Source organism: Zootoca vivipara, chromosome 7, assembly GCF_965207765.1.
Source record: "Zootoca vivipara chromosome 7, rZooViv2.hap1.1, whole genome shotgun sequence".
Lineage (NCBI taxonomy): Eukaryota > Metazoa > Chordata > Lepidosauria > Squamata > Lacertidae > Zootoca > Zootoca vivipara.
The window spans coordinates 31,126,020-31,151,868 of record NC_142590.1 but is presented as its reverse complement, the minus strand read 5'-3'; the positions used below and the strand labels follow the sequence as shown (position 1 = coordinate 31,151,868).

Here is a 25,849-nt window from a genome sequence, read left to right as displayed (position 1 = left end):
CAAGCACATTTACAGGAGTGGCTCTTCTTCTAACCCTAATACTTCAAACTGAAAGTTATCAGTCAATATTATTTAACTTTAGGTAAATATTGAGGAGCCTATATCGTTCCTGGCTACCTGGGTCTCCTCCATACAGAAGCAAATGGAAAAACATGTAGCAGCTTCATGCATTGCGGGAACTTGCATGCAGCATAATCCAGAGTTTACCTACTCAAAAGAACTCAATGGGATTTCCTTCCAAATATGTGTTGTAAGATTAAAGTCTTACTTTTTAACATATGCCTGCTTCTAATGGCCAAAGCACCCTGGTCCTAAACAAGAAAGAAACAAGAATGCCCCTTTTTATATTAAACCTCTCCATTTTGAAGTTGAATTCCAACGATTCACACTCCGATGGAAGGAAACGTTTCCAAATAGCTGTATATTTACTGTGCAGCTACATTATTAATGTAAGGCTATGTAAAGGAGATTCTTCTTCATCTCCTAATGACTTGGGTGGACGATTTGTGCAAATGAGGAAGCATTTTTGCAATATTCATTGGGTGGAACAAAATTACATAAATGAATTCCAAACAAGAGAATTTAATCAGAAGCAAGTGAAATATGCATCCGAAAATAAAAGAGCAGGAAGAAAGCTGTTTAGATAGGACCCTGCCATAAAGCAAGGCTTTCCACCCAGCACCAAACACAATCTACACCAGGGATGGGGGAACCTGTGGTCTTCAGATATTATCATCAACCCTGACCACTGGCCGTGCTAGCTGGGGCTCATGGAAGTTGTGGTGCAACAACTCTGAAAGGCTACAGATTCCCAATCTCTGATGTACATCATCCACGATAAGGTGTGCCCTAAGCAGAGGGCAGGTGCCCTGGTTGATGCCTGCATAAAAGAAAGCTATCCATGACCCAAGCCATTCGCAGGAGGAAGACCACCCTCAGAGTTACTAGCAATTTCAGCAAAAGGAAAATTCATTCCCCAAATAAGATGATTTGTCAAGACATAAATCATATCAGTTATCAGATCAGCCTAGCTATTAGCAAAGGCTGCCACAATATATGTGGCAATGCAACTACAGGCTTCCCAGTATCATGTGACCACAAGTCTGAGAAGCAACACCAGCTTTTTTAAAAAAAGAAAGAGCATGTAATTATTTCTTAAATGATTAGCAAAGCTGCAAGCTGATTATCCTTCATGGTCACTGGCTGCTTAGAGAAATCAAAGTCTCTTTGATCAGAACAAAGATTCGTCCATGCAGACCAACTGCAAACCTGTTTTGACACCCAGAGTTTGCCGTCGACTTTTGTGCTTCCTATAGAAACACTGGATCTTTCTTGCAGCAGCATCCATTTCCCAGTCAGCTGCTTTACCTTTCCCTATTTCACACAGGAAATAGAAATACAAAAGCTACATTAACGTTTGGCTTGGGAAAAGAGCTCTCCGATAAAGCCTGTCAAAATGGGAGGCATTTCAATGGAGAGATTTCAGGGGAGCAGTAAACACAGAATGCCTGGTCCAGTTTGACAAGCAACTGTTGTGTAAGTTATGGCAGTATCAAAAAGAAACAGCAGGATAAGAAACAAACAGGAAGAAATCAGCTCTGTGCCGATGGAAAGCCAAAACGCTTGCAATTTCCATTGTTTTGCAAGCATGCCTAGCTTTTGGACCCCTTTCGCTGTTTGTATTAATGAATGGGAAATGAGATACATGCTTCCCATTAGATTATTTATGAAGGTGTGCGGCTCAGAATACATAAAGGAAATAATTATCTCCATCAGTTATGCTGACTGGGGAGGACAGAGGTTACCAAAAATGTTATTTATGCTACTGAAAACTAATTCCGCAGCATTTTAATTTCCTTGTGGTAACAATTATCTGGGGTTCATCATTCTGAGTGTTTGTCCCCTGCATACAACTCAGAAGGCAAAGGACTGCATATTTATCACCCTGAGGTTGTGGGCACATCATTCTTGGATCAAAATGGAGTCACGCTGCAACCGCTGACCAGAATTTGGCTTGCGGAAAGCCCTGCTTACTATGGAGTCCAGAGAAATGGCAGGAGAGACACCTTAGAACTGTTGCTATGGGTTCTCACTTTCATATACAGTGGGACTTTTTTGTGCCTGGCACTTTACAATGCAAAAGTGACATCTACAGGCTGCTATGCAAGATGTTTCTGTTCATATGATGAAAACTATACACAGTTTCATACGTTACGCCAGTTCATACATTACAAATTAATTGGCTCATTCTCTTTTAGCTCTATTTTTTTAATGGAAAAAGCGAGCCAGGAACTCACAGAATACCATGAATGTGCTCATGTCAAAGAGACACAAGTGATTCATTGCAACATGTGAATTGGAACACAGGAGGAGCATTTACAAACATTGACAAACAACTGCTGTCAGCTCCCCAAGTAGCCTCTTCCACAGGTGTCAATGTTTATAATGTTTGAAAAGGATCTTGCAAGGGGAAGTTTCAGGGTTCTACACTGCAGGGCAGGGTGATATGATATCACATCAGCGGTGGGAGCACCCGACACGCGAGTCCTGCTCCTGATACGAATCTGCCTTACACCATACCCTCCATTTCTCCAATGAAAATAGGGACATCCCATTCCATACTGATAATCTTCCTATTTATACCCCACACATCTTACTGGGTTGCCCCAGCCGCTCTAGGTGGCTTCCAACATATATAAAAACATAATAAAATATTAAGCATTGAAAAAAACTTCCCTATACAGGTTTGTCTTCAGATGGCTTTTTTGGGGGGGGGGTCAGATAACTCCATACCCTCCAACATTTCTCCAATGAAAATAGGGATGCCCTAGGGAAAAGCGGGAATCAAATCAGAAACTGGAACAACTTCTCTAAATCAGGGTTGTTCTTGGAAAATAGGGACACTTGGAAGGGTCTGTTATACTGAGTCAGACCATGGGTCCATCCAGCGCAATACTGCCAGCACAGTGGCTCTCCAGAGTTTCATCCAAGGGACATTCCCAGTATCAAGTTGAATCTGGGAGCTTTTGCATAGAAGGAGATGTTCCACCACTAAACTACGGCCCCTTCCCTAAGGTCTTGCAGTAGTGCACAGAAGTGTCTGAGCAGGCCCATAATCTATGGATCACAGTAATTAAACATTGTCTGAAATTAGCAGTACATGAGATGTACTTACTGTGTAAGGATGAGAGGGGAAGGGAAGGTATAAAAAAAAGGGGAAACCTGTACTCCCAGGGTCAGCCCACCTATGGGGCAAGGTGAGGAGACCGCTTCAGGAGGCAGGGTCCAGGGTCCACCCAGGGCAACAGAACCCAATGTTGATCTTACTCCACTGCATTGTCCCGGGCAGGGAGGGGGAAGAGTCGTCCTGGGGTCCACCTCAGATGCCAACATGTCTTGGGCCAGCCCTGTGTGCTCATCCCCTCTCCCCCCCCCACCAGCTATATTTGGGAGCTTGAAAAGGCCAGAGGTCTATTTCACTCTACACAATGTTGGACATCCACAATCTAAGGTATGTGAGCATGGGCACACTCTAAATAGAAATTATAACACCGTGCTCCTCAACGGGCATCATAAATTCCTGTCCAAGTTAATGGGTTCTGGAGTGAGACTGAAACCTTTCCAGAGGAACAAAGGAAGTGGTCTGAAAGAGAGAGCTTAGTTTCTGTCTTCACACACACTGGAGAAGAGAGACCCAAATTCCCTCTTCTAGCTCATATAGTACCTGAGAGATAAAAGAGGTTTAAAGAAGCATCTTGGGAGACTTTGCTTATTTTGTGCTGACTGGCACATTCTGTATCAATTTGGCAATCGTAATTCAAATGGGTACTTAGATGTGAACCACAAAATAGATAGCCCATTACAGGGCATATGTAACAAGTTAAACATGCATCAGGCCATTCATTCTATGCCACTCTAAGGAAAACAACTAACCTTGTTTTTTCTCCTCCTCCAAGTCACTCCCGGTGTATCCATCACTTTCATCTCGTTCACTGTCAGAGGCCCGCGGAGCTTTCAGTGATGACTTTTTATCCTCCTTTTCATGGTCTAAATTATCTTTTTCATCATCTGAGGGTGACTTTGACATTCTTTTCATTTGATCACCAGTCTGTCCTTCTTCATTAACTTTCCAAACTGATTTCTCTAAATCTGCTTCAAAATCTTCATCGTATCCTGAAATATAAGGACAAGCATACCGTGAGATGGAAAATAGAGCGCAAACTACTTGAATATCTCATTAACCCCAAATAGGTTAAGCCCATTAGCCTTTGATTTGACCCTTTTCTGCCTACACACACACACACATACACACACACCACACACAAACAATAAAGTTAACATGCTGAGCCATGGATTTAAACTATACAATGATATAAAAATGTTAAAAAACTTTTTCTTACTACTCCATACGCAAGAGAGCCAGGGCAAATTGTGGCACAATCTCCACACTAAGTCCATTGGAATTATTTCAATGGAGGGGAGGATGATAAGGACTTGTAGTTGTTATACATTCCAAATCCTCACAGACTTTGCAAGGTGAGTGGGGACCAACAGAAATCTTATTTTTTTCTGTTCACTATGCACCACCTCTCAGATTATGGTTTTTAAGTATACAAGCAAAAAATATGAAACACACAAACACATATACTTGGACACACATACATCATAAATATATGCCTTTAGGAAAGCCAGGACTGCCCACAGTAAACCTGCCTAACTATATATTTTGTGGAAAACTTGTTTGCTATCTTGCAGTGTGTCAAATGGCCTGAAATCAATCCCGCGAAATCAAATGCATTCTATTATTTCTCTTTGTGGGTCTCATTCAGACAGAATCACATTGAAGCAAATAATTACACTGGCAAACAGTCCTGAAATATGTTTTGGGAAAATGTGTGTTTGCGGAGAATACATGTAATTCCATCCCATAATATCTGATAGGTGCTTAGATGATGATGATGATGATGATGATAATAATAATAATAATAATAATAATAATAATAATAATAAATTTATTTATACCCCGCCCTCCCCAGTCAAAACTGGGCTCAGGGCGGCTAACACCAATAAAATTACAATAAGACATAAAAGAAAAGAAAATAATTACCGGTAATTAAAATACAATATTAAAATTTAAAATGCAGCCTCATTTTAAGTAGTCCATAAATCAAAACCATGAGGGAGGAAAACACAGGGGTCAGACTGAATCCAACCCAAAGGCCAGGAGGAACAGCTCTGTCTTGCAGGCCCTGTGGAAAGATGACAAATCCCGCAGGGCCCTGGTCTCCTGTGAAATAGCGTTCCACCAAGTTGTGGCCAGTTCTGAAAAGGCCCTTGCCCTAGTCAAAACCAATCTAACCACCTTATGGCTTGGAATCTCCAGAATGTTGTTATTTGTGGACCTTAAGGTCCTCCACAGGGCATACCAGGAGAGGCAGTCCCGTAGGTACGAGGGTCCCAAGCCGCATAGGGCTTTAAATGTCAAAACCAGCACCTTAAACCTGATCCTGTACTCCATCGGGAGCCAGTGCAGCTGGTAAAGCACTGGATGAATGTGATCCTGTGGCAAGGACCCCGTGAGGAGCCTCGCTGCGGCATTCGGCTGGAGCTTCTGGGTCAGCTTCAAGGGCAGCCCCACGTAGAGCGAGTTACAATAATCAAGCCTGGAGGTGACCGTCGCATGGATCACTGTGGCCAGATCAGGGTGAGAAAGGTAAGCAGATGTAAACAGAGGCATCATGGAAGCAGTAGAACCCTCACTTGCTTATCGCAAAAGATTCCATGCCTGATCTGACCAAACCATGTAACACCCACCCATATCTTCACTGATATAGGTATCGCTCTAGGATAATTGCAATGAGTGATGGTGTTAAACAAACGAAGTAGCAAGTAGAGCTCTTAGCTGAGTTGGAAGTCTGGGCTGGCAAGAAGAATTCTTAACATAATTGGGGGCTTTTTATTACAAGGAAAATGCTGCATACTGCTAAGTGTGACTACATGGCATCATGGAAGGAAAGGATTGAATCTAAAGGTGAAAATGGCAGCTGAAAAAGTAACTCTGGTTCTCAATGCATTTTGGAGAAAATCTCCATCAAATTGTGTAACTGCTTGGTACAGTTACTGTTTCTAAGACAACATTTTGGTGTTGGATCCAAAGGTTTCCTTTTGTGAATGGGCGGGTTCTTCCTGGAAGAGCAGCTTCAGATCCAGTCCTTTTCCATGCACCCAACCCAAGATACCTCAACCCAGTCTGGCATTCATGCTGTAATAAATGCAAACCATCGTTCCAGTTTGACAAACAATGCACAGGTTTTGCAATTTACCTGTAGTGCTCTACTTCCTACCCATAGCTGAGGGTACTGCCCTATGCCAAGTAAGAGGTCCACCTCAGCATTGGATATCGTCATCAGTGAATGGATTAATTGTATGCTGATATACTGAGATGCATGTGGACCTTTCACAAATAAAGTATTTTGGCAGCATCCCTTGTTTCACTACCACCTTGCAGAGAAGCAACAAACTGTTATCACGTAAAAGAAGCTGTCGTGTTAACCAGACACATTCCCTGGGGACCACATTTTCTCATCTCTCAAGTTTTGTTCACCTCTTTCCTTTCCCTATCAACTTTCCTCCATGTTCAAATGACAGAATGCCAGGAAGAACAAGAAATATAGGGGGGAGCATCTCATGCGGAACCAATTAGGCAAATAAACAATAACCCGTAGAGTGGGGCTTAAGGAGTAAGTAAATTTAATTGCATCGATTGAGGGTTCCAGCTGCATCTGGGACAGCCAGAGTCTCCTCCACAGGTAATTGTCTGAAATGTATCCACCTCCTGAAGGGGGAAGAGGGGAGATGAAACAAAACTGCACAGCTGGCAACTAATGAGAAACTTGCAATAAACTCACAAAGGAAGTTTCAAGAGTCGGAAGTGAGAATGTATTTATGGCGGGAAAATAGATAGAGCATGCAAAGGACTCACGTGCAGAAGCAAACAAATGTCAGTGGTGGGTCTTCAATTCCTGTACAGAGGCGCAAATTTGCTAACAGTTCGCTAGGACCTGCCAGGACAGCCCAGCTCTGCTCAAATGCATGATTTTAGTCCTATTAGCAGAAGTAGAGGATTCTACCTGGCTCCTGCTTTATATGGGGTTAGACCATTGGTCCTTCTAGCCCTGTAGTCCTCAACCTTTCCAGACCCAGGACACACCTTCAACACAATTATTAACCTGGGGGCCACTTTTTTCCCATATATTTGTATGGTGGTAGCACTGCTGTTGTGACCCACAATAGACAATGGGGTTCGGGTGGCACCGTGGTCTAAACCAGTGAGCCTTTGGGGCTTGGCGGTTGTAAGGTCGGCAGTTCAAATTTGTGTGATGGGGTGAGTTCCCATTGCCTTGTCCCAGCTCCTGCCAACCTAGCAGTTCGAAAGCATACCAGCATGAGTAGATAAATAGGTACCACTGCAGAAGGTAGTGTTTCCATGCTCCAGAAGTGGTTTAGTTATGCTGGCCACATGACCTGGAAACATAGCTGCCAAGTTTTCCCTTTTCTCGCGAGGAAGCCTATTCAGCATAAGGGAAAATCCCTTTAAAAAAGGGATAACTTGGCAGCTATGCCTGGAAAAGCTGTCTGTGGATAAACACCGAATCCCTTGGTCTGAAAAGCAGAGATGAGTGCCGGACCCCATAGTCAAATTCAACTGGAATTAACCTTCCAGGGGTCCTTGACCTTTTACCTTACCATAAATCAGTGACCCGGTATTGAGTCCTGACACACCAGTTGAAAAACAATTATCTAGCCTATGTTTGCTTAATCATAATTGGCAGATGCTCTCCAGGGTCTCAGGCAGAGAGCGGTCTCCTCTGTCATCTACTACCTGAGATTCCTTAACTGAAGATGCCAGAGACTGGCGCTGGAACTTTCTGCCTGCAGGGCATATACTGTGCAATAATTTCTCCCCATTCATACTATACCATCAATCGCTGCACTTCTTGGGCTCTTTTCATACTCACCAAGGGCTCTTTCTATTGCTAATGCTCTTTTTCTTGCCTCCTCTTGCATTTCTTGAGCATCTCCCACAAATTCTTTCTGTTGTTTGGTAGCTGGAGTAAACCTTAAATATTTGCTTTCCTCTCCACTGCTGCTACTCCCTGGTAGCTTATAGCTATATTCTTCCTTCACAGAATCTTCTTTCTTTTCTTCATCGGCAACAGCGGTCTTTTTCTTGGGAGGGAAAGGCTTTTTGTCCAGACCCAATTTGATGATACACCTGGCAAAGTGGGAGATTATGAAAGCAGACCATTGATAATGGAAAGGGCACAAATCATGGGCTCTCCTGTGGCTCAAGAGCCTTGAAGAAACAACATCAGAGTTACAGCTGCATCTTAGGTTCCTGTGCTTATATTAAAAAATGCAAAGAAATGGGTTATATCCAATATTAATCATGCTCAAAAGAGACACATCTACTGAAATTAATAGACATGCCTGACTTAGGCCCATTAATTTCAGTGGGTCTACTCTGAGTAGGACTATCTGTGGATTCATAAGGAATGGTTGCAAAATGGCAATGCCATCAAACTTAGCTTGTTATGGATGGGGGAAAATAGCATGGTTAACAGGTTGCCTAGAAGCACATTTTTCCTGGCAATGACCATTGCACTTTGTATTGGAAAAATACGAGGCAGGCATATTGATCTGGGGAAAGAGGAAAAGCCTCTTTTAAGAGGAATAGCCACAATTCTGTTGGCAGTGGATGAGAAAGGATGCAAACACATGTTTTTCATCCCACAGCGAATCATACTTTGTAAAGATTTCTATAAAAAGGAGACTTGTCTGGTTTGTTCCACGGTGCACCACTTAGGTTTGAAATTATGTTTTCAAAGACTTGTAGAGAGTCAGTATTCCTACAAACTATGATTGTTTGGGTGTGATTTGTTCTCCTGCACTATCCTCTCCATATATAGCAATCACAAGACAGGAAGACAAACCCTATTATGGCTTATGACTTAGGAACACATCATCAAAAGAATTGGGGAGGGAGGAGGAAATGGACATTTCTCACAATGCAATTGGGGGAGGGAAGGACTAGTGCTATTTAATCTCTTCATAAATGATCTGGAATCTGAGGTAAGCAGTGAAGTCATCAAGGTTGTAGAAGATATAGATGATAAAAACCTAAGCAGACTACTAAAAGCTCCAAAACAGAATTTTCAAACTGGGTGCATGGGCAACAAAATAGCAAATGAGGTTCATAGCCATAATAATTAAAATGGTTAAAACTGTGATACTATGCATATATACTAAGAAAGTAAGCCCTGCTGAATTCAATGGGGCTTATTCCCAGGTATGTGTCTATACTAGGATTGCATACTTAAGACTTAAATGTTGATGCGTCAGAAGAAAACATTATTCCCTTATAAAAGATATTGTTTGAAGCATTTTGCTATTTTCCCAAGTTTTTTGGAGCAAATTGTCACAGAAACACACGCATGTAGCTAGTTTGGACATTTACTGAAAAATACAACCACCTCTAATTTGCATGCTTTCTACTCCTCCGAACAGCCTTATCACACCAGTGATAGCATAACATTTACATACATTATGCAAATCTTACTCTGAAGAGGGGGAAAGTGTTTCTGGATAGTGGAATATGCTTATCTGAAAAGTAATTTGGCTCTATGGGGGTTCCCATTTCTTTCTTTTTCTTCTGCTTTTTGTTGTTATTTATAAAATATCTTATAACAGGGAAAGATGAGACTAGAAAATTTGCATGCGTTCTCTTGCCTGGTGCTACTTTGCAAATCAAAAGAAATGTTGTAGAAAGGAATGCTTCCAAGGATAAATTGCTGCGTTGCCACTGATTTCAGCCAAAGACAAAAATGAGGGTCCTGGTGTGCCCATATTAATTTAACTGCAATATCAGAATAAACCAGGAAGTACATTGGGGACTCCATCCTTTAAAAGATGGCTGTGATCTATAATGTAATTTCTGAGCATTATTTTTATCCTGTCTTAGTATCGTTATTTCCTAAACAGACCTTGAATATTTAGCAAAAAATACAGCAATACTTGCAAGCACTTAGTGACTACATTACTGGGATGCAGAATTGAAGAGGATTAAAAGACTATCTTGTTCAGTCTACTGCTACAAAGCAGGATCGTTACCTTGAAAGCACCCCACAAATCAACCCATACCAAGCAAAGCCACAAAATAAGAGGAAAGCCATGCAAAAGTGGTGTCAGCCGGTGAAAGAAGTTTCAAACAAATCAAGCAATCAAATGAAGCCATTCTTAAGGTTTTTTGTTTGTTTTTTGAATTCCCAGAATCTGAAAGTGCACCCTTCTTTAAAAGGTTTATCCTCTACTCTCCTTCAACTCATACATGCAAATGCACCTCCTGTGCCTCCTCAGTCTCTGTTATGCATTTGATGCCGCACGCTGCCACATACTCGACATCAAGAAAAAATAGAATAGCTGGTCTCTTTTTATGGCTATAATATCCAGGGCTGCCTGTTTCAGCAAAACCAACCGAGAGTGGCGTAACTCATAAATACTAACCAGCATATTGTGGCAGAAGCTTCCTTGGGTCAGCACCAACTTTGTCAGATGCACCATGCCACGTACATTGGATGAAGTACGCTCAGGATCATGAAAGCTTCTGCCACAATTTAACTGGAAGTATTAAAATGGTGCTAATGGAGGTTTTTGGGGTTTTTTGTTTGTTTGGCTGCATAAGGCTTCTCTTTTGGAGCTTGGAATCAGCAGGATGCAAGATGGCAGCCAGTTCCTGAACCTATACCTGAACAGGTACAGGGCCCTAAAAGAAGAGCCTGGCAGCAAATTCAAAAGCCAAGTTTCTTTCATGCCCATTTTATCTGCTACAGACTCCAGGTCCCAACAGACAACCAACCCATTGTCCATACCTGTAGCAAGGAGCTGATCGTTCTACATTGACGAGACCAAAGTATCCATGTTTACCTCCCAGCCGAGTCCCCTTCCGATGTTTATATTCACAGCAGGTACTTAAGCGGTCCACTTGCATTCCATTGAGGTAAAAAGTGAGGCTGAAGGGGAAGCCGTAATGCCGCTTGGAGACAAACTGAAAAGTTTCTGCAATTGAAAACAGCAGCAGCAACACAAGACTGTTTTGAGCCTTTTCCACAGCATTTAAGGTGAGTTAAGAGCCGATTCAAGTGTACAGGGAAAGCATGTGGTACCTTATCGCTGGGAGGAGGTGGCACATATGAAGGATTTCCTGCATCAAGGGGAACATGTGTGTGTGTGTAAAGGTGTGCCTGGGAGAAAGCGGGGCTCAAACCTTCTCAGGTGAGCTTTCTTGGCATGGCAGTGTGTTTCAACATTCAACCCTAACCCTGTAGATAGAAATGGCACTGTCCAAGAATGCCTCATCTGGCCTTTTCTGCTTGTTTCAGTTGGATTTAAAACGTGAGAAGTAAGAAGCCCATCATCTACTGTACTATTGACCAAGAGAGAAAAAATATGAGACAGCCTTTCTCAGCCTTGGGTCTCCAGAAGTTGTTGGACTACCATCATCGCTAGCTAGCAAGACTAGTGGTCAGGAATCATGAGAATTGTAGTCCAAAAAAGAGCTGGATACCCAAGGTTGAGAAATACTGCTGTAAGAATTATTATAAAACATTTGTGAGAGTAAGCCTATAGAGCCTGGGGCTCAGGTACCTGTTGAGGCTGTGTTTGCTGTATATTAAATTATCACTCTGATCTGAAACTGTCCCTTGGGTGCGACCACCTGCTGATTTAAAGTGGGTGGTGACTGGTGAGAGATTCTTAGTTTATGGCCCCATGTTTTGGAAACTTCGGTGCCAAGAAAAGAATTTTGTTTTCTTCCCCCACTATGTAAAAGATGTTTATTTTCTTTCCTGATTCTCATTATAATGTTTCATCTCTTGTTCATTTTGTTATTTTAGTGATTGAGTGTGATGTGTGCATGCATGAATTTTATTATACATCATCCTGGGAGCACTGCGTACTTAAAGTGGCAGGAAAGAAATTTAACAAAAGAAATAACTAAGTTTAGGAAGAGGAAGCCGAAGCGCTAATCAAACTATAAACGTAAGGCATCTAATGTTGCCCAGCGGGGAGAATCTTGGATTCACCAGAGGCAACTATCTTCTTGTAAGATAAATTAATACTAAACAAGTAACTTGCCTCATTTGTTTTGTTGTGAGAATGAAAGAAGTTGCAACTCCCCAAAACTAGAAAGAACTTGCATGCAACACTGCCATGGGTTGGAGCTGCAACAAAATGTTGCAGTGCAGAATTCTGCTGTTCAGGATTCCAACCTCTCCATTCCATTCCTGTTACCTATTTTCCATCCTCCTGATCACCCACTGCCAGAAGCACTCTATAGCTATGTTCACATGCTCAGTCTTCATGAAGCTGTTTTTGAGGGATTTCCCCCTTACCCTTTAGGGGTTTTTTTGTTTTCCTTTAAATAAAAAAAGGAAGATACAGAATGTGTGCAGATACTAGCCTAGTGTACTAGTATTTAAGCAGAGGTGGGATGGCCATTTGTCACTGGTGCTTCTGCTGAGATCCCTGCATTGCAAGGGGCTAGACTAGATGACTCCGGGTCCCTTCCAACTCTACAAATCGGGTTCTCCTCCCAGAGAGCACGTGTTGTGGTGAGGTCACCACAACTGACCCTCTAATGCTGGAGTGGGTCAGTTTGGGTTGCCACAGCTACCTGACTGGTCCCTCGGAAGCATGGGACCTGTTCCGGCCAATGGGGTTGCAGAAATTGCTTCCAAGGGATAGATATATACTGCTGCATGTTGCGTTGAGATTCTTCTGTTTCACTTCGTCCACCAGATCACCCACCCACCCTCCCTATATTTAGGGTCTGTGTTGACCTTGCTATACCATCATGGGTCATCTGCTTTGGGGGCAGGGGTAGCTGAGATTCAAGATGGCTGCCAAGTGCTTGCAGTCCTTTTATTTGTATCCCATCCACCCCCAGAGCTCAAGGTGTCCTACGTAGTTCTCTTCCCTATTTTATCTGCACAACAACCCTGTGAGGTAAGAAAGAGGCAGTGAGTGACTCAAGGTCACCCAGTAAAATTCATGACCAAGTGAGGTTTGGAACCCTGGTCTCCCAGGTCCTAGTCCGACACTCTAACCACTACACCACACTGGCTCACATGCTGAAAAGGGTTCGCTACCTGTGGTGTATCCCGTCCAAGACCTCTGGGAATGGGCTATATTTACTTCTACATTCTATTCATTGCCTACCACTACTGCAAATTAAATAATGTAAATTATATTTACTTAATTTATTATTTATTTCAAATAAATAAGTAAAATAGAGACTACATCCTTCCCACAGCAATCGCCTTCTATTGTGCCATGAGATTAATTCTACCCAGCATGCAAGTCTTCCCTCAGATCAACATCGTCACCATTGATTCACGTTCAGAATCAAAGCTCAAGCATGTATTCATTTCCCTCCTGGAGTCATAAACAGCTCACCCTGATATATTATAGCTTCTTGTAAGCAGATAATTTGGTATTCATTTTACCCCTGCAAGCATTTTATTAACCATACATCTCCATCCAAAAATTAATCTAACCTGCTGTATTTTGCTAAATCACCGCTGTACATCCCCTTCTTCCATAATTTGCAAAAGTAATTGCAGCCTCGTTTTCAATCATGAAACAGTAAATCTAGACTTAGTTTGAGGCAGCTGGTATATACGTCCCTGGACACGCATAACGAGACACAGCTTCGCAGAAATAATTTCGCTTCCACTTCCACAGTTTATCCATATAAAATAAAGAGTTATCCAGAACTGAAATGAACTCTTGGGCTTTCTCATGCTTACCTCCCTCCAATACTTTGTCTCTGAACACACACAGGTTTTCACCTCCACAGTGCTGTTGATATATTTTGATTTCCTCTCGGTTGTCCAGAAGGTCATAGGACAGGTGTACTGTTTTCCCCAAATAGATCATGGTAACAGACGCATTGCTTTGTATTTGAGGCCTGTAGAACTTCACTGTCTCCTACATCAAAGAGCACAAAAGTCCACTGAGATACCTGCAGTTTTCCATGGCTGATATTTGCCCTACCAAGATCCATTTTCTGCTGTCAGTGTTTAGCAATCGCATTCTGGACATGTGGGAGGGCGATGAGCAACTGGCAACATGGCATGCACAATCCCTCAGCTAGAATCCAAAGCAATCACTTAGGGCCTTCCCACTACCTTGACACATATTCCATATGCACCACATGGAAAGAGTCCAATGAACTAACCTAAGCTGTTTGGGGCTGCACAGAGCATCACACTATGGAGAAAGGTGGTACTTCAGAGGTAGAGAACATCTTATGCAGCAGCAATGAAAAAAGGTGAATTCTGTGACGGAATTCTGTGTCAAGGGCAACTGTCTACCAGTTCCATCTGGTACGCTGGCTGAGACCCTACCTGCCCGTGCACTGTCTCGCCAGAGTGGTACATGCTCTGGTTATCTCCTGTTTGGACTACTGCAATGCACTCTGCGTGGGGCTACCTTTGAAGGTGACTTGGAAACTACAACTAATCCAGAATGCGACAGTTAGATTGGGTGTGGGCACGGATCTACACTGGCTCCCAGTATTTTTCCAAGCATAATTCAAAGTGTTGGTGTTGAACTTTAAAGCTCTAAAAAGCTTCAGCCCCATATACCTGAAAGAGCGCCTCCATCCCCATAGTTCAGCCTGGACACTGAAGTCCAGCTCCGAGGGCCTTCTGGTGGTTCCCTTGCTGCAAGAAGTGAAGCTACAGGGAACCAGGCAGAGGGCTTTCTCAGCAGTGGTGCCCTCCCTGTGGAACGCCCTCCCATCAGATGTCAAGGAGATAAAGAACTATGCAACTTTTAAAAGACATTTGAAGGCAGCCCTGTATCGGTGTGGGAAGTTTTTAATGTTTGATGTTGGAAGCTGCCCAGTGTGGCTGGGGCAACCTAGCCAGATGGGTGGGGTAATAATAATAATAATAATAATAATAATAATAATAATAATATCCTGCTTCCAGCATAAAAGAATAGGATCATTATGAAAGAGCTCAGAAATAAAACTGGCAATATTGCAATGGCATTGGAGAAATCCATGGTGAAACCACACTTGGAATACAGTGTACTGCTGCTCTGGTCACTACACAGCAAGAAGAATACTGAGGGACTGGAAGGAAAGTGCAGCAGAAGTGCAATAAAGAGCAACCGGAATTCTGAGGAGTGTGAATCAACCCTCCTACGAAAAAGATTAGTGTGTGAGGCTTTTTACTTTAGTGGAAACACAGGCAAGGGGTCATATGACAGAAAGTGGATACAGAAAAGTGTTCCTTCCTCTTTCATAATAATCCAGTGAAGGTAAATGATGTGACCAATGGAATTCACTACCACATAATGTGGTGGTGGCCCTCACTTTAGGTGGCTTTATTAGACAAATTCAGAGAGGATAAGTCTATCAGGGGCTAGTAGTCACAAAGGCAATATAGGACTTCCAGGGTCAGAGGCAGTGTGCTTGCAGGACTACAGGAGAGTGCTATTGCCTTCATGCCCTGCTTGTGGGCACCCCATAGCTATCGGACAGGAAACAGAACACTGAATCAGGTGGGACTTTGGCCTGATCCATGAGGTCACTTTAAAAAATAATCTATTTTATTGAAGGTTTTCAACATATAATACTATAAAAACCAGACAAAGATGATATTTAAAAAGAGCAAAATAATAAAAAGGGAAAGAAAAGAGAAGAAAAACAAACTAAAAGAAACAGAAACATACACTAGATAGATAGATAGATAGATAGATAGATAGATAGATAGATAGATAGATAGACAGACAGATGGTGTATGTTTCTGTTTCTTTTAGTTTGTTTTTGTTTCTGTTCCAAATCCAGACTCTGCTACCCTCCTGCTGGCCCAGTGGACAATGCTTTGCCTGACAATCCAGACATTGAATATGGGGATATATATACAGTGGTGCCTCGCTAGACGAATGCCCTGCTAGACGAAAATTCCGCTTAACGAAAGGATTTTCTGATCGGAGATTGCCTCGCTATACGACGAGGTTTTCTATGGCCACCGCTTCGTCTTGCGAAAGTGGCCATAAAAACCTCCGATCAGAAAATCAGGGCATTCATCTAGCGAAAGGGGAACACCGCCGCCTCCTGCCTGCCTCCCCCGACACGGAAGGCAACTTCAGAGATGTCCGAAGTTGCCTTCCGTGTCGGGGGAGGCAGGCGGGAGGAGGCGGCTGTCTCCCTCTGCCGCCTCACACCTGCCTCCCCCGACACGGAAGGCAAGTTCAGAGACGTCCGAAGTTGCCTTCCGTGTCGGGGGAGGCAGGCGGGAGGCGGCGGCGGTCTCCCTCCGCCGCCTCACACCTGCCTCCCCCGACACGGAAGGCAACTTCAGAGACGTCCGAAGTTGCCTTCCGTGTCGGGGGAGGCAGGCGGGGGGAGGCGGGCGGGGGGAGGCGGGCGGGGGGAGGCGGCGGTCTCCCTCCTTCGCCTCCCACCTGCCTCCCCCGACACGGAAGGCAACTTCAGAGACGTCTGAAGTTGCCTTCCGTGTCGGGGGAGGCGGGCGGGAGGCGGAGGCGGTCTCCCTAGCCCTCCCTAGGTGGGGGACACCTAGCCCTTCGCTGAGAAGGGTGGGCTAGGTGTCCCCCGCTTGCGTTCCCTGAGAAGGCACCCGGCTTTCTCAGCGAAGGCGAGCGGGGGACACCTAGCCCGCCCGCTTTTCTTCGCTGAGAAAGCACCCGGCTTTCTCAGGGAACGCAAGCGGGCGGGCTAGGTGTCCCCCGCTTGCGTTCCCTGAGAAGGCACCCGGCTTTCTCAGTGAAGGCAAGCGGGGGACACCTATCCCGCACACTTGTCTTCGCCGAGAAAGCGCCCTGCTTTCTCAGGGAACACAAGCGGGCGGGCTACGTGTCCCCCGCTTGCCTCCCTGAGAAAGCTGTCACCTGCTGAGCGGCTTCAGGCCGCTATCCTGAGGCGCGCATGTGCCTCTGGAGAGCGGCCTGAAGCCGCTCAACAGCTGACAGGCGGCGGGGGCGGGAGGCTAAGCGCACCTCCCCGGGCAAAGAGACCCGCGTCCATGGATGCAGGTCTCTTTGCCCGGGGAGGTGCACTTAGCCTCCTGTCACCACCGTCGCTTCGCCCCCTCACAGCGCCGCTGTGAGGGGGCGAAGCGACGGTGGCGACGGGAGGCTAAGCGCACCTCCCGGGGCAAAGAGACCCACCCGGCACCCCTACGATCCCCCGCTGTGTGTCGGGCGGATGGGGGGGAAAGGCAGGATCTTTCCTGTCTTCCCCACCCCACCCCCTGTCACACAGCGGGGATCGTAGAGGGCTTGACATCCCACTTTCCCCCCCCCACCGCCTGACACTGCGGGGATGGGTCGAGGCTTCTCAAGCCTCGTCCGATCCCCGGGCAGTGGGGGGGGGAGCGGACGATGCTCCGCTTCCCCCCACCACCACCTGACACTGCGGGGATGGGACAAGGCTTCTCAAGCCTCGTCCGATCCCCGGGCAGTGTGGGGGGGGAAGCGGACAATGCTCCGCTTCCCCCCCCAGCGCCCGACACTGCGGGGATGGGACAAGGCTTCTCAAGCCTCGTCCAATCCCCGGGCAGTGTGGGGGGAAGCGGATGATGCTCCGCTTCCCCTCCCCCACCGCCAGACACTGCGGGGATGGGACAAGGCTGTGTCAGTCGAGGCAAGGGGAAAGCGGAGTCCCTCCACCCCGACTGACACAGTGCCCCTCGGAGACGAAGTGCGGCGGTGCGGGGGCTTTTCGCCATTTGCCTTCCCCAAGCCAAGGGGGAGGCAGACGGCGAAAAGCCCCCGGCCACAGCGCCGCACTTCGGCTCTGGCACTGGCTTGGCGTCGGTGGGGGAAAGCTTCTGAAGCTTCGTCCGATCCGGCTCTGTCGTTGGCAGCAGCGGCGCTTGCTCTCTTGGCTCAGGGAAGCGCCTGCCTGCCTTCCCCGAGTCAAGAGAACAAGTGCCACCGCTGCCACCAGTTCCCCCAGAGCCCATAGGAACGCATTAATTGACTTTTAATGCATTCCTATGGGAAACGGTGCCTCGCTAGACGAAATTTTCGTAGCACGAATTGAGTCCTGGAATGAATTAATTTCGTCTAGCGAGGCACCACTGTACCATATTCAACGTCTGGATTGTCGGGCAAAGCATTGCCCACTGGGCCAGCAGGAGGGTGGCGGAGTCTGGATTTGGATGCAGGCTCGGGCTCCCTGACCATGTGAGCGTCTCCTGGATATCCAGACGAGGAATGTGTTGGGAGGAGCTTCTCCCGACGGTGCGGGCGAAGGTGTCTGCAGAAGGCTCGCCTGTGGCATTGGTGGTGCAGCTGGGCAAGAATGATTTGCTGGAAGCTCCCGGCTTGTGCCTGCGGACCCGCATGCAGGAGGACTTGGAAGAGTTGAAGGCAGCTCTTCCAGGACTCAAAATTTTTTGGTTGCAGCTGTTACAGCGATGTGTGTGGTGTGGTAGCCGATGCCCAGTTGCCACTGAGAGGGCCAGGAGGTGCATTCAGAGCACAGTGACCAAGAAGGTCCTGGCCTTGGGCAGGATGGTGATCCATCACCAGGGCATTACCTTCCATGATGTGTCCCTTTACAGGCTTGATGGGGTTCATCTGTTTGTGATTGGGAATGATTTGTGGCTGACCACCATGTCAGCAGGGTTAAGGGATTGGTTACAGGTGTGAGTGGTTGGCGGTGAGTGTGGGTGCTCATGTGGTGGATAGGCACTGGTTCAGGTGATAGGGATGGGAGAACATTCTCACCATCCCCATGTGAAGGGTATTCCGTTAAAGGAATGCAGCGACTCAAATGGTTTGGTCAACCCCTGTGAGGGGGTTGTGCCCATGCCAGAGTCCAGGGGGACATCTGGGTGGTGGACATAGTCTGTTCCTGGCTTTTCGCCTATCCAGGTGTTCACCCTTGGCTGACCTATGCTGGTGCCCTGGGTCAGCGCTACCTGCAAGGGTACAGGGAGCTAGTCAAACCAGAGCCTATGCAACCACTCACTTCCTGTAATCAATAAAGTTGTGGCCTAAATTCTGCCAAAAACCAAAACTAAAATTTGAGTGAAGTGTGAATTTATTTAGGGGGGAGGTCTCTGGATCTGAACACGCAAATCAGTCTACATTCTCAAAGGTTTTAGGGGAAAATGTGATATCGAGGAAACATGAAAGCCCAAAAGGATGGCAAAATCATATTACCTTCATCATTTGGTCCAAGCCATTGGGTGCGGTTGTTGGGCGAAAACGGCGGCCTCTCAGTGTCCCACTTTTCTTATCACTTCTGGGAGGTGGTGGAGTAGGTACCACAAAATTGTTAACGACAGGAAGTCGGTATGGGCTTATTCCAGCTGAATAATCCAGAGATTTCAGCACCCCTTTCTCCCCCTGAAATGTTTTAACAGCGGTTAGCATCCATGCCTTGTTTAAAATTATGCATTAAGAGCAGTGTTCAATAGACTTTTTTTTGCTTAGAATATCTCAGTACTTTAGGTTCAATGTATTTTTTTTTAAAAAAAACACAAATTTCTTTTTTTGGGGGGGGGATATAGACCCACTTGTTCATTTCTGGTCTGCGATACAGATTCTCAATACATCCCAGCCCTTTTACTGCTCCTCTAGGGTTTGGAATTCCCTTTGTCCTCTGCTTTTATGAGATAATATTTATGGGACGTTTTCACACATCATGTATATGTACTGTACCTCAGGGTTTGCCACAGTGAACTCTGTGTGAAAGGAAAAAACTGTGAGAAGGGCAAACGTGTGCTTGTAAACATGGAGTGGGCACATGCCAAGGTACACCACATCTCTCCCATTCACAGTTGACAGGGTTTCCTCCAGGGAACATGAGGCACATGCACCGGGAACATTTGCTGCCTCGTGTGTGAGGTTTGCACTTGCCAGAACATCTCCAGTTGCAGCGAAGCGATATTCAAGAGTACAGTCCACATAGTATCAAAATAAAATTCATCCAGTGATATAATTTGAATGCTTAGCGATATCTGTCGATGCAAATAATAGCAAATCATAGACAGTGGTCCGGATAATGACACTGTTTCGACGTGGTCTTCCTCAGTGTTGAACTACAATATATATGTGTGTGTGTGTGTGTGTGTGTGTGTCTAGGACAATAACCAGCATGAACTAGGTTCTTAATAATCAAAAACACTAATTTTCATCCAGTACAATAAAGGTAAACAACACAAAAGTAATCAAAATAATAGCATACCTCAGAAATGTATACAGTCAACTTCTAAGGAGCAGTGGTCATAAAACTATGTAACCACTGCTACCCAAACCAAGGTGTTAGAAGTCTAATATACACCAAACCGACCACAGGCCGAAACAGTGTCATTATCCAGATCACTGTCTATGATTTGCTATTATTTGCATCGACAGATATCGCTAAGCATTCAAATTATATCACTGGATGAATTTTATTTTGATACTACCGTATATGGACTGTACTCTTGAATATCGCTTCGCTGCAACTTAGAAAGATATACATAAAGATAAACATTTATGCCCTCATTTTTCATCGGTCCATGTGTTGCCGCTGTTGTCTTTAGTCTGGAGTCCGCATCACAGGGGTTAGTTGATTTAGTGTAGAACAGGCATCCCCAAACTTCAGCCCTCCCGATGTTTTGGACTACAATTCCCATCTTCCCTGACCACTGGTCCTGTTAGCTAGGGATCATGGGAGTTGTAGGCCAAAACATCTGGAGGGCCGCCAGTTTGGGGATGCCTGGTGTAGAACATCCCCAGTTACTGTGGGTGTGCTACAGAGCGTCCCGTTGGCCATGTATCTGCATTCCAGTCATGAATCTGAATAATCACATGCCAGATCATGGCAGCTTACTAACTGAGGCAATTACAAAGAAAGTACACAATCAATGAAAGTGATTGGCAGTAGACTGAGAAAGTACTTCTCCGCACAACGTGTAAGTGGTGAATAGAGTTCACTGCCAAAAGATGTGGCGAGGGCTACTGGCGTAGATGTTTTTTAAAAAGAGGATCAGACACACTCATGGATCAATAGCTGTTAGCCATGACAGCTACATTAAACCTCCATGTTCAGAGGCAGTGACAGTACCAATGGCCGTGTTTCCGGGAAGAATCTGGCTGTTCACTGATGGAATAGAATGATGCTGACCTACAGGGCCGGCCCTACGGCAAGGCTGGGTGGCACAGGGTGCCGGGGGGGCACCGCATTGCGGCGCCTGCGAAAGCCATGCTGTGCACTGCGCCCACCAGACAGCCACACTGGGAAACGGGGGGGGGGGCGTCGGATATGCTTAAGACGGCCCTGCTGACCTATATGGACCTTTGGTCTAACCTAGGGTTTCCCAAACTTAGGTCTCCAGCTGTCTTTGGACTACAACTCCCATCATCAGGGAACCAGTGGTCAGGGGTTTTAGTGCAAAAACAGCTGGAGACCCAACTATCTCAAAGGTCCATGCCCCTCCTTATGAACAGCAAAATAACACAAAAAATGGATTGATAGATAGCAGAAAAGAACAATATAATTTTGCTTAAGTTGGTACTAAGAGAAGTTACAAAACCAACCTTTTTTTGGGGGGGGCAGAATTTGAGTTACCCAGATCCTGGCACATGGAACTGGATAACTGACATCCTAGCACAGGCTTCCTCAAACGTGGCTCGCCAGATGTTTTTTTGGCCTACAACTCCCATGGTCCCTAGCTAGCAGGACCAGTGGTCAGGGATGATGGGAACTGTAGTCTCAAAACATCTGGAGGGCCGAGTTTGAGGAAGCCTGACCAAGCAGATGAGTTTTTTTGTGTTACGGAAGAGAAGAACAGGGGAGCAGCTAGAGAGAGTTTGGGGTATGAGTAGAATCAAAGAAGTGCACCTGGTCAGCCAGGTCTGCCTTGATTCTGCTTGCAACGTGTGCTTCAAATTCTCACCCCACATCCCTAACATAAGAGTTACCATATAGCAATCTTAACCCTCAAAAAACTTGCAGTTGGACTACAGCTGCCATCATCCTTAGCTACCGTATGATATCCAGGGCAAATAGGAGCTGGAATCCAATAATCTCTTAGCTAACCTCATGCTGGGCCATCAGTTAATTATTAATACAATGAGTGAGTTTATAATCATTCTTTCTACAACATCGCTTGTATAAAAGTACAAAGTCTGACCCCGCTGGCATATTGTTGTTCTTTCTCAAAGACGAGGGGCTTTGGTCTAGAAGCAGCCTTTGGTGCAGGTTCATCTGTGGCACAGCTGAGAAGCGGCTGCAGTCGGACTGGTTGCTGTATGCTCCCTGGCGCAGTGCTTGGTCGAGGATAGGTAGCCTGGGAAATTTAAATAAACGGGAAAGTGGGAGACGCTTAGGAGCAGCTCACTCTATGTGACCTGGTGCTTTTGTTTCAAAGTACATAGGCAGAGGTCCAACACAACTGCTACTACTATCATATCCCTAACTGAATAACTGGTCACAGGATCAGACCAGATGCTTTGCTCACTGTTCTGCCAGTAATAATTATGGTATTCAGACATATATTCTATTGGGAAGTCATGTGGACAAAATAAAGAACGATGTGTTTTTTTTAATAAGAGACTAGCTGGCCCTGCCACGCGTTGCTGTGGCGATGTTGTTTGTTGGATGTCCAATGGAGGGGGCAATTTTTTTGTATACAAATCTAGGTTTCTACCTGTCCTAGGTGTGTGTATGGACAACATAAGTGGATAGAGACACTCTCACATGCACTCCCGATGTGGGCGAATTTGAGGACGATCGGGTAAGCGGTTGTGGAGAGAGGTTCGTTGGAACAAACATGCACCGTCTACATTTTTATATATATAGATTGAAGAGTAATCCACTCTGGAGTTTAATGAGTATCTGAAGATGCTTGACTCTCTATTGTTTTATTTTTGCAGCATCCGCACAACATCTTCCTCATCCAAGTTGCTTGGCTGTACTTTCCCTGTGTTAAATTTGGATTCTCCCAATCCACAGATAATCCAGCTAAACAGACTGTGGACACATTGAAGTGGGTTGTGTGGGTGGGCTTCTTCTTTCTTTCTTTTTTTACATGTGTGGTGACATTTTCTGGGTGCAGTTTATACACACCACCCCCTACTTCCATGTGGTTTCCATGAGGCCAAAGGAAAGGATGCAGCCTGCCCTTTTCCAGTGGTTGTTGCTGAAGGTAGGCATGCAGTATTTTTGTTTTTAAAGTACCATAGCTATTTTGTTCAGAACTGCTCTTGCACAAAACAACTGTACTTGATATGAAAAAGAAAATTTGCTCTTGCAGACATAGGAGGCAAGAAAGGAAAAAGGGAAGAAAGGCAGTGGGAACATTTCATGCAAGTGACTCCATATTCTTGCTGGTCTCTGAGGGACACACTTTTATAAACTGCTGTTTTGTGTAAATCTTGCATTTTTAAAAATAAAATAAAGGTGTGTGTGCACAGGTTACTGGCTTAGAGCTCAATACGCTCATTTTCCCCCCTACTACTCTTTTTATGCAAATCTGGTATATAGGAAAACTTGTATTTAAAAAATGATAGCAATTAAAGGTGTGGGCTGTGTGCATGCACACAAGGAACCTAAAGTTTCCAGAACTTTTGGTGAATGGGGAAGTGCTAATTGCAGGGAGAGAAGAACAACGCACACTGCCCACTAATGTGGACCAGAAACACTAAGGTGGAAACATAAAATTGAAAGCACTCATAAGTGGATGATGGTACACAAATGCCCACACAGAAACAGCACCCAGAGGCACAAATAATCCAGCATGGACACAGCCTCACTGTGAAACAAAGCAGCTTTCTTAATAAAAAACGTCATTGTACAGCTGAAGCGTAATGCCATTTTCATATCTTAAGAAATCCCTGTGCAGTATAGTAGCTGGACCATAAGACTTGAACAAGTGAAACACTACATTTCAGCTACAAATATCATGGGGTGGCCTTTGGGCAATTCAGAATCTTTCAGTCGGATCTACCTCATGGGGTTGCTGCGAGGATACTATGAGGCCAATAAACTCCTTGGGCGCAAGCCTGGAGGCCCTGGGCTGTCCAAACCACAAGACCACACTCTCAGCCCTGCTGATGTGCTCCAAAGGAAAGCAGAGCAATATTTTTGGCACCAGTGTGGCTGCAGGAGTTGCCGGAAAGAGGTGTAGAAGACGCCATCCAACCGTTTTTGGGACTCCACTCCAGATTTCTGTAGAGTTTAATCCTTAGCCTTTTCCTCTCCCAAATATATCCCCCAAGGCAGCAGAGACTTAGGATCAGAATTATCCTTCTCCTAAATGGGCTACCTTCCCAGTCTAAAGAGTCCCACCTGCCCCTCATGTTGCTGCCCAGGGACCGGGGGGCATCCCCCCCCCGTGGTCAAATGAAAAAAATGGGTGGAGCAACATATATTTTACCTTTGAACCGTAAACTAGTTTTTACACACACACATGAAACTCTTATCCTCCATCCAAGCAAACAAAAGGTATTACAGTGGTACCTCAGTTTACGAACTTAATCCATTCCAAAAGTCCGTTCTTAAACCGAAACTGTTCTTAAACCGAGGCGCGCTTTCCCTAATGAGGCCTCCCGCCGCCGGTGCCCTTCCACCATTCAGATTCCATTCTTAGACCGAAGTAAAAGTTCGCAAACCAGGACACTACTTCCGGTTTTGCGGAGTTTGTAAACCGAATCATTCTTAAACAGGGCTGTTCTTAAACCGAGGTACCACTGTATCAGTATTTAAGGACACATTTCAACCAGCCAAAAATACTCGGGGAGGCAGCAAAGCGGGCCAGTGAGGGGCATGGTCTGCGAAGAGAGCGTGTTTGTTGCTGGGAAGGCAAAGTGGTATGGGAAGAGTCCTAATGGTCAGATAAAGAGAATTGGGGGATTGAAGTAGGTCATCAGGCCTAGAGTTAGGTCTTGTTTTTAGACAAAAGCAAAGAAAAAAATGTTACTGGTAAAAATCCCAATGTTGCAAATTCAGAAGTCTTAACACTTTGATTCCAGTTGGATCAGGGCTGTGGCCTGTGATGGCATAAAAAAGGTAAAGGACTCCTGACAGTTAAGTCCAGTCACGAACAACTCCGGGGTTGCGGTGCTCATATCGCTTTACTGGCCCAGGGAGCAGACGTTTTCCCACAGACAGTCTTTCCGGGTCATGTGGCCAGCATGACTAAGCTGCTTCTGGCGAAACCAGAGCAGCGCATGGAAATGCCGTTTACCGTCCCTCCGGGGCAGTACCTATTTATCTACTTGCGCTTTGACATGCTTTCAAACTGCTAGGTTAGCAGGAGCTGGGACCGAGGAACAGGAGCTCACCCCGTCGTGGGGATTTGAACCGCCAACATTCCAATCGGCAAACCCTAGGCTCAGTGGTTTAGACCACAGCACCACCTGTGGGCATAGCTGAAAGTTAATTGTAGGACAGAGCTGAAACAAACATAACATGACCTATGGGCCCGCTTCAACTCACCAGTTGACCTAAGTATCCTCTGTTGCCAAATCTGCGGCGCCCCAAGCGATTTCTTGGCCCAGTGGGTGGGTGTGGGGAAAGCAGGTGAGTTCCATCTTCCACTGCCCTTCTTGATCGTTCCACCTAGAAAATTTAGATGCCTGAGAAAGTGGTATAGTTAAGAAATGGAAGATGCTCCCTGTTTGCCCTGCTGTTTGGAGAAATCTGTTCCTCCATTACTAAACCAGTATTTTGAGACCTCATAAGAGAGCCAAGACTAGCAAATGACTCTTGGGGTATTAGTAAATGTGGGGTTTTTTTCTTTAAGATTTCATCTAA

General features: G+C 45.3%; 1 protein-coding gene across 5 annotated transcripts in view; it reads right to left on the bottom strand.

Moving 5' to 3' along the window:
• Window positions 1–25,849, bottom strand: part of ERICH3 (glutamate rich 3) — a 72,937-nt gene that overhangs the window by 27,285 nt on the left and 19,803 nt on the right. For 3 of the 5 annotated variants that reach the window (XM_060276814.2, XM_088673901.1, XM_060276816.2), the window contains 8 exons: window positions 25,532–25,654; window positions 22,227–22,382; window positions 19,267–19,452; window positions 13,866–14,046; window positions 10,929–11,115; window positions 8,019–8,275; window positions 3,934–4,173; window positions 1,270–1,374 (listed from right to left, as the gene is read on the bottom strand). In XM_060276814.2, coding sequence (XP_060132797.2) covers window positions 1,270–1,374; window positions 3,934–4,173; window positions 8,019–8,275; window positions 10,929–11,115; window positions 13,866–14,046; window positions 19,267–19,452; window positions 22,227–22,382; window positions 25,532–25,654 — 1,435 coding nt within the window. The remainder of the gene's footprint in view (window positions 1–1,269; window positions 1,375–3,933; window positions 4,174–8,018; window positions 8,276–10,928; window positions 11,116–13,865; window positions 14,047–19,266; window positions 19,453–22,226; window positions 22,383–25,531; window positions 25,655–25,849) is intronic. The other 2 variants (XM_060276815.2, XM_088673902.1) reach the window with 1 other exon arrangement.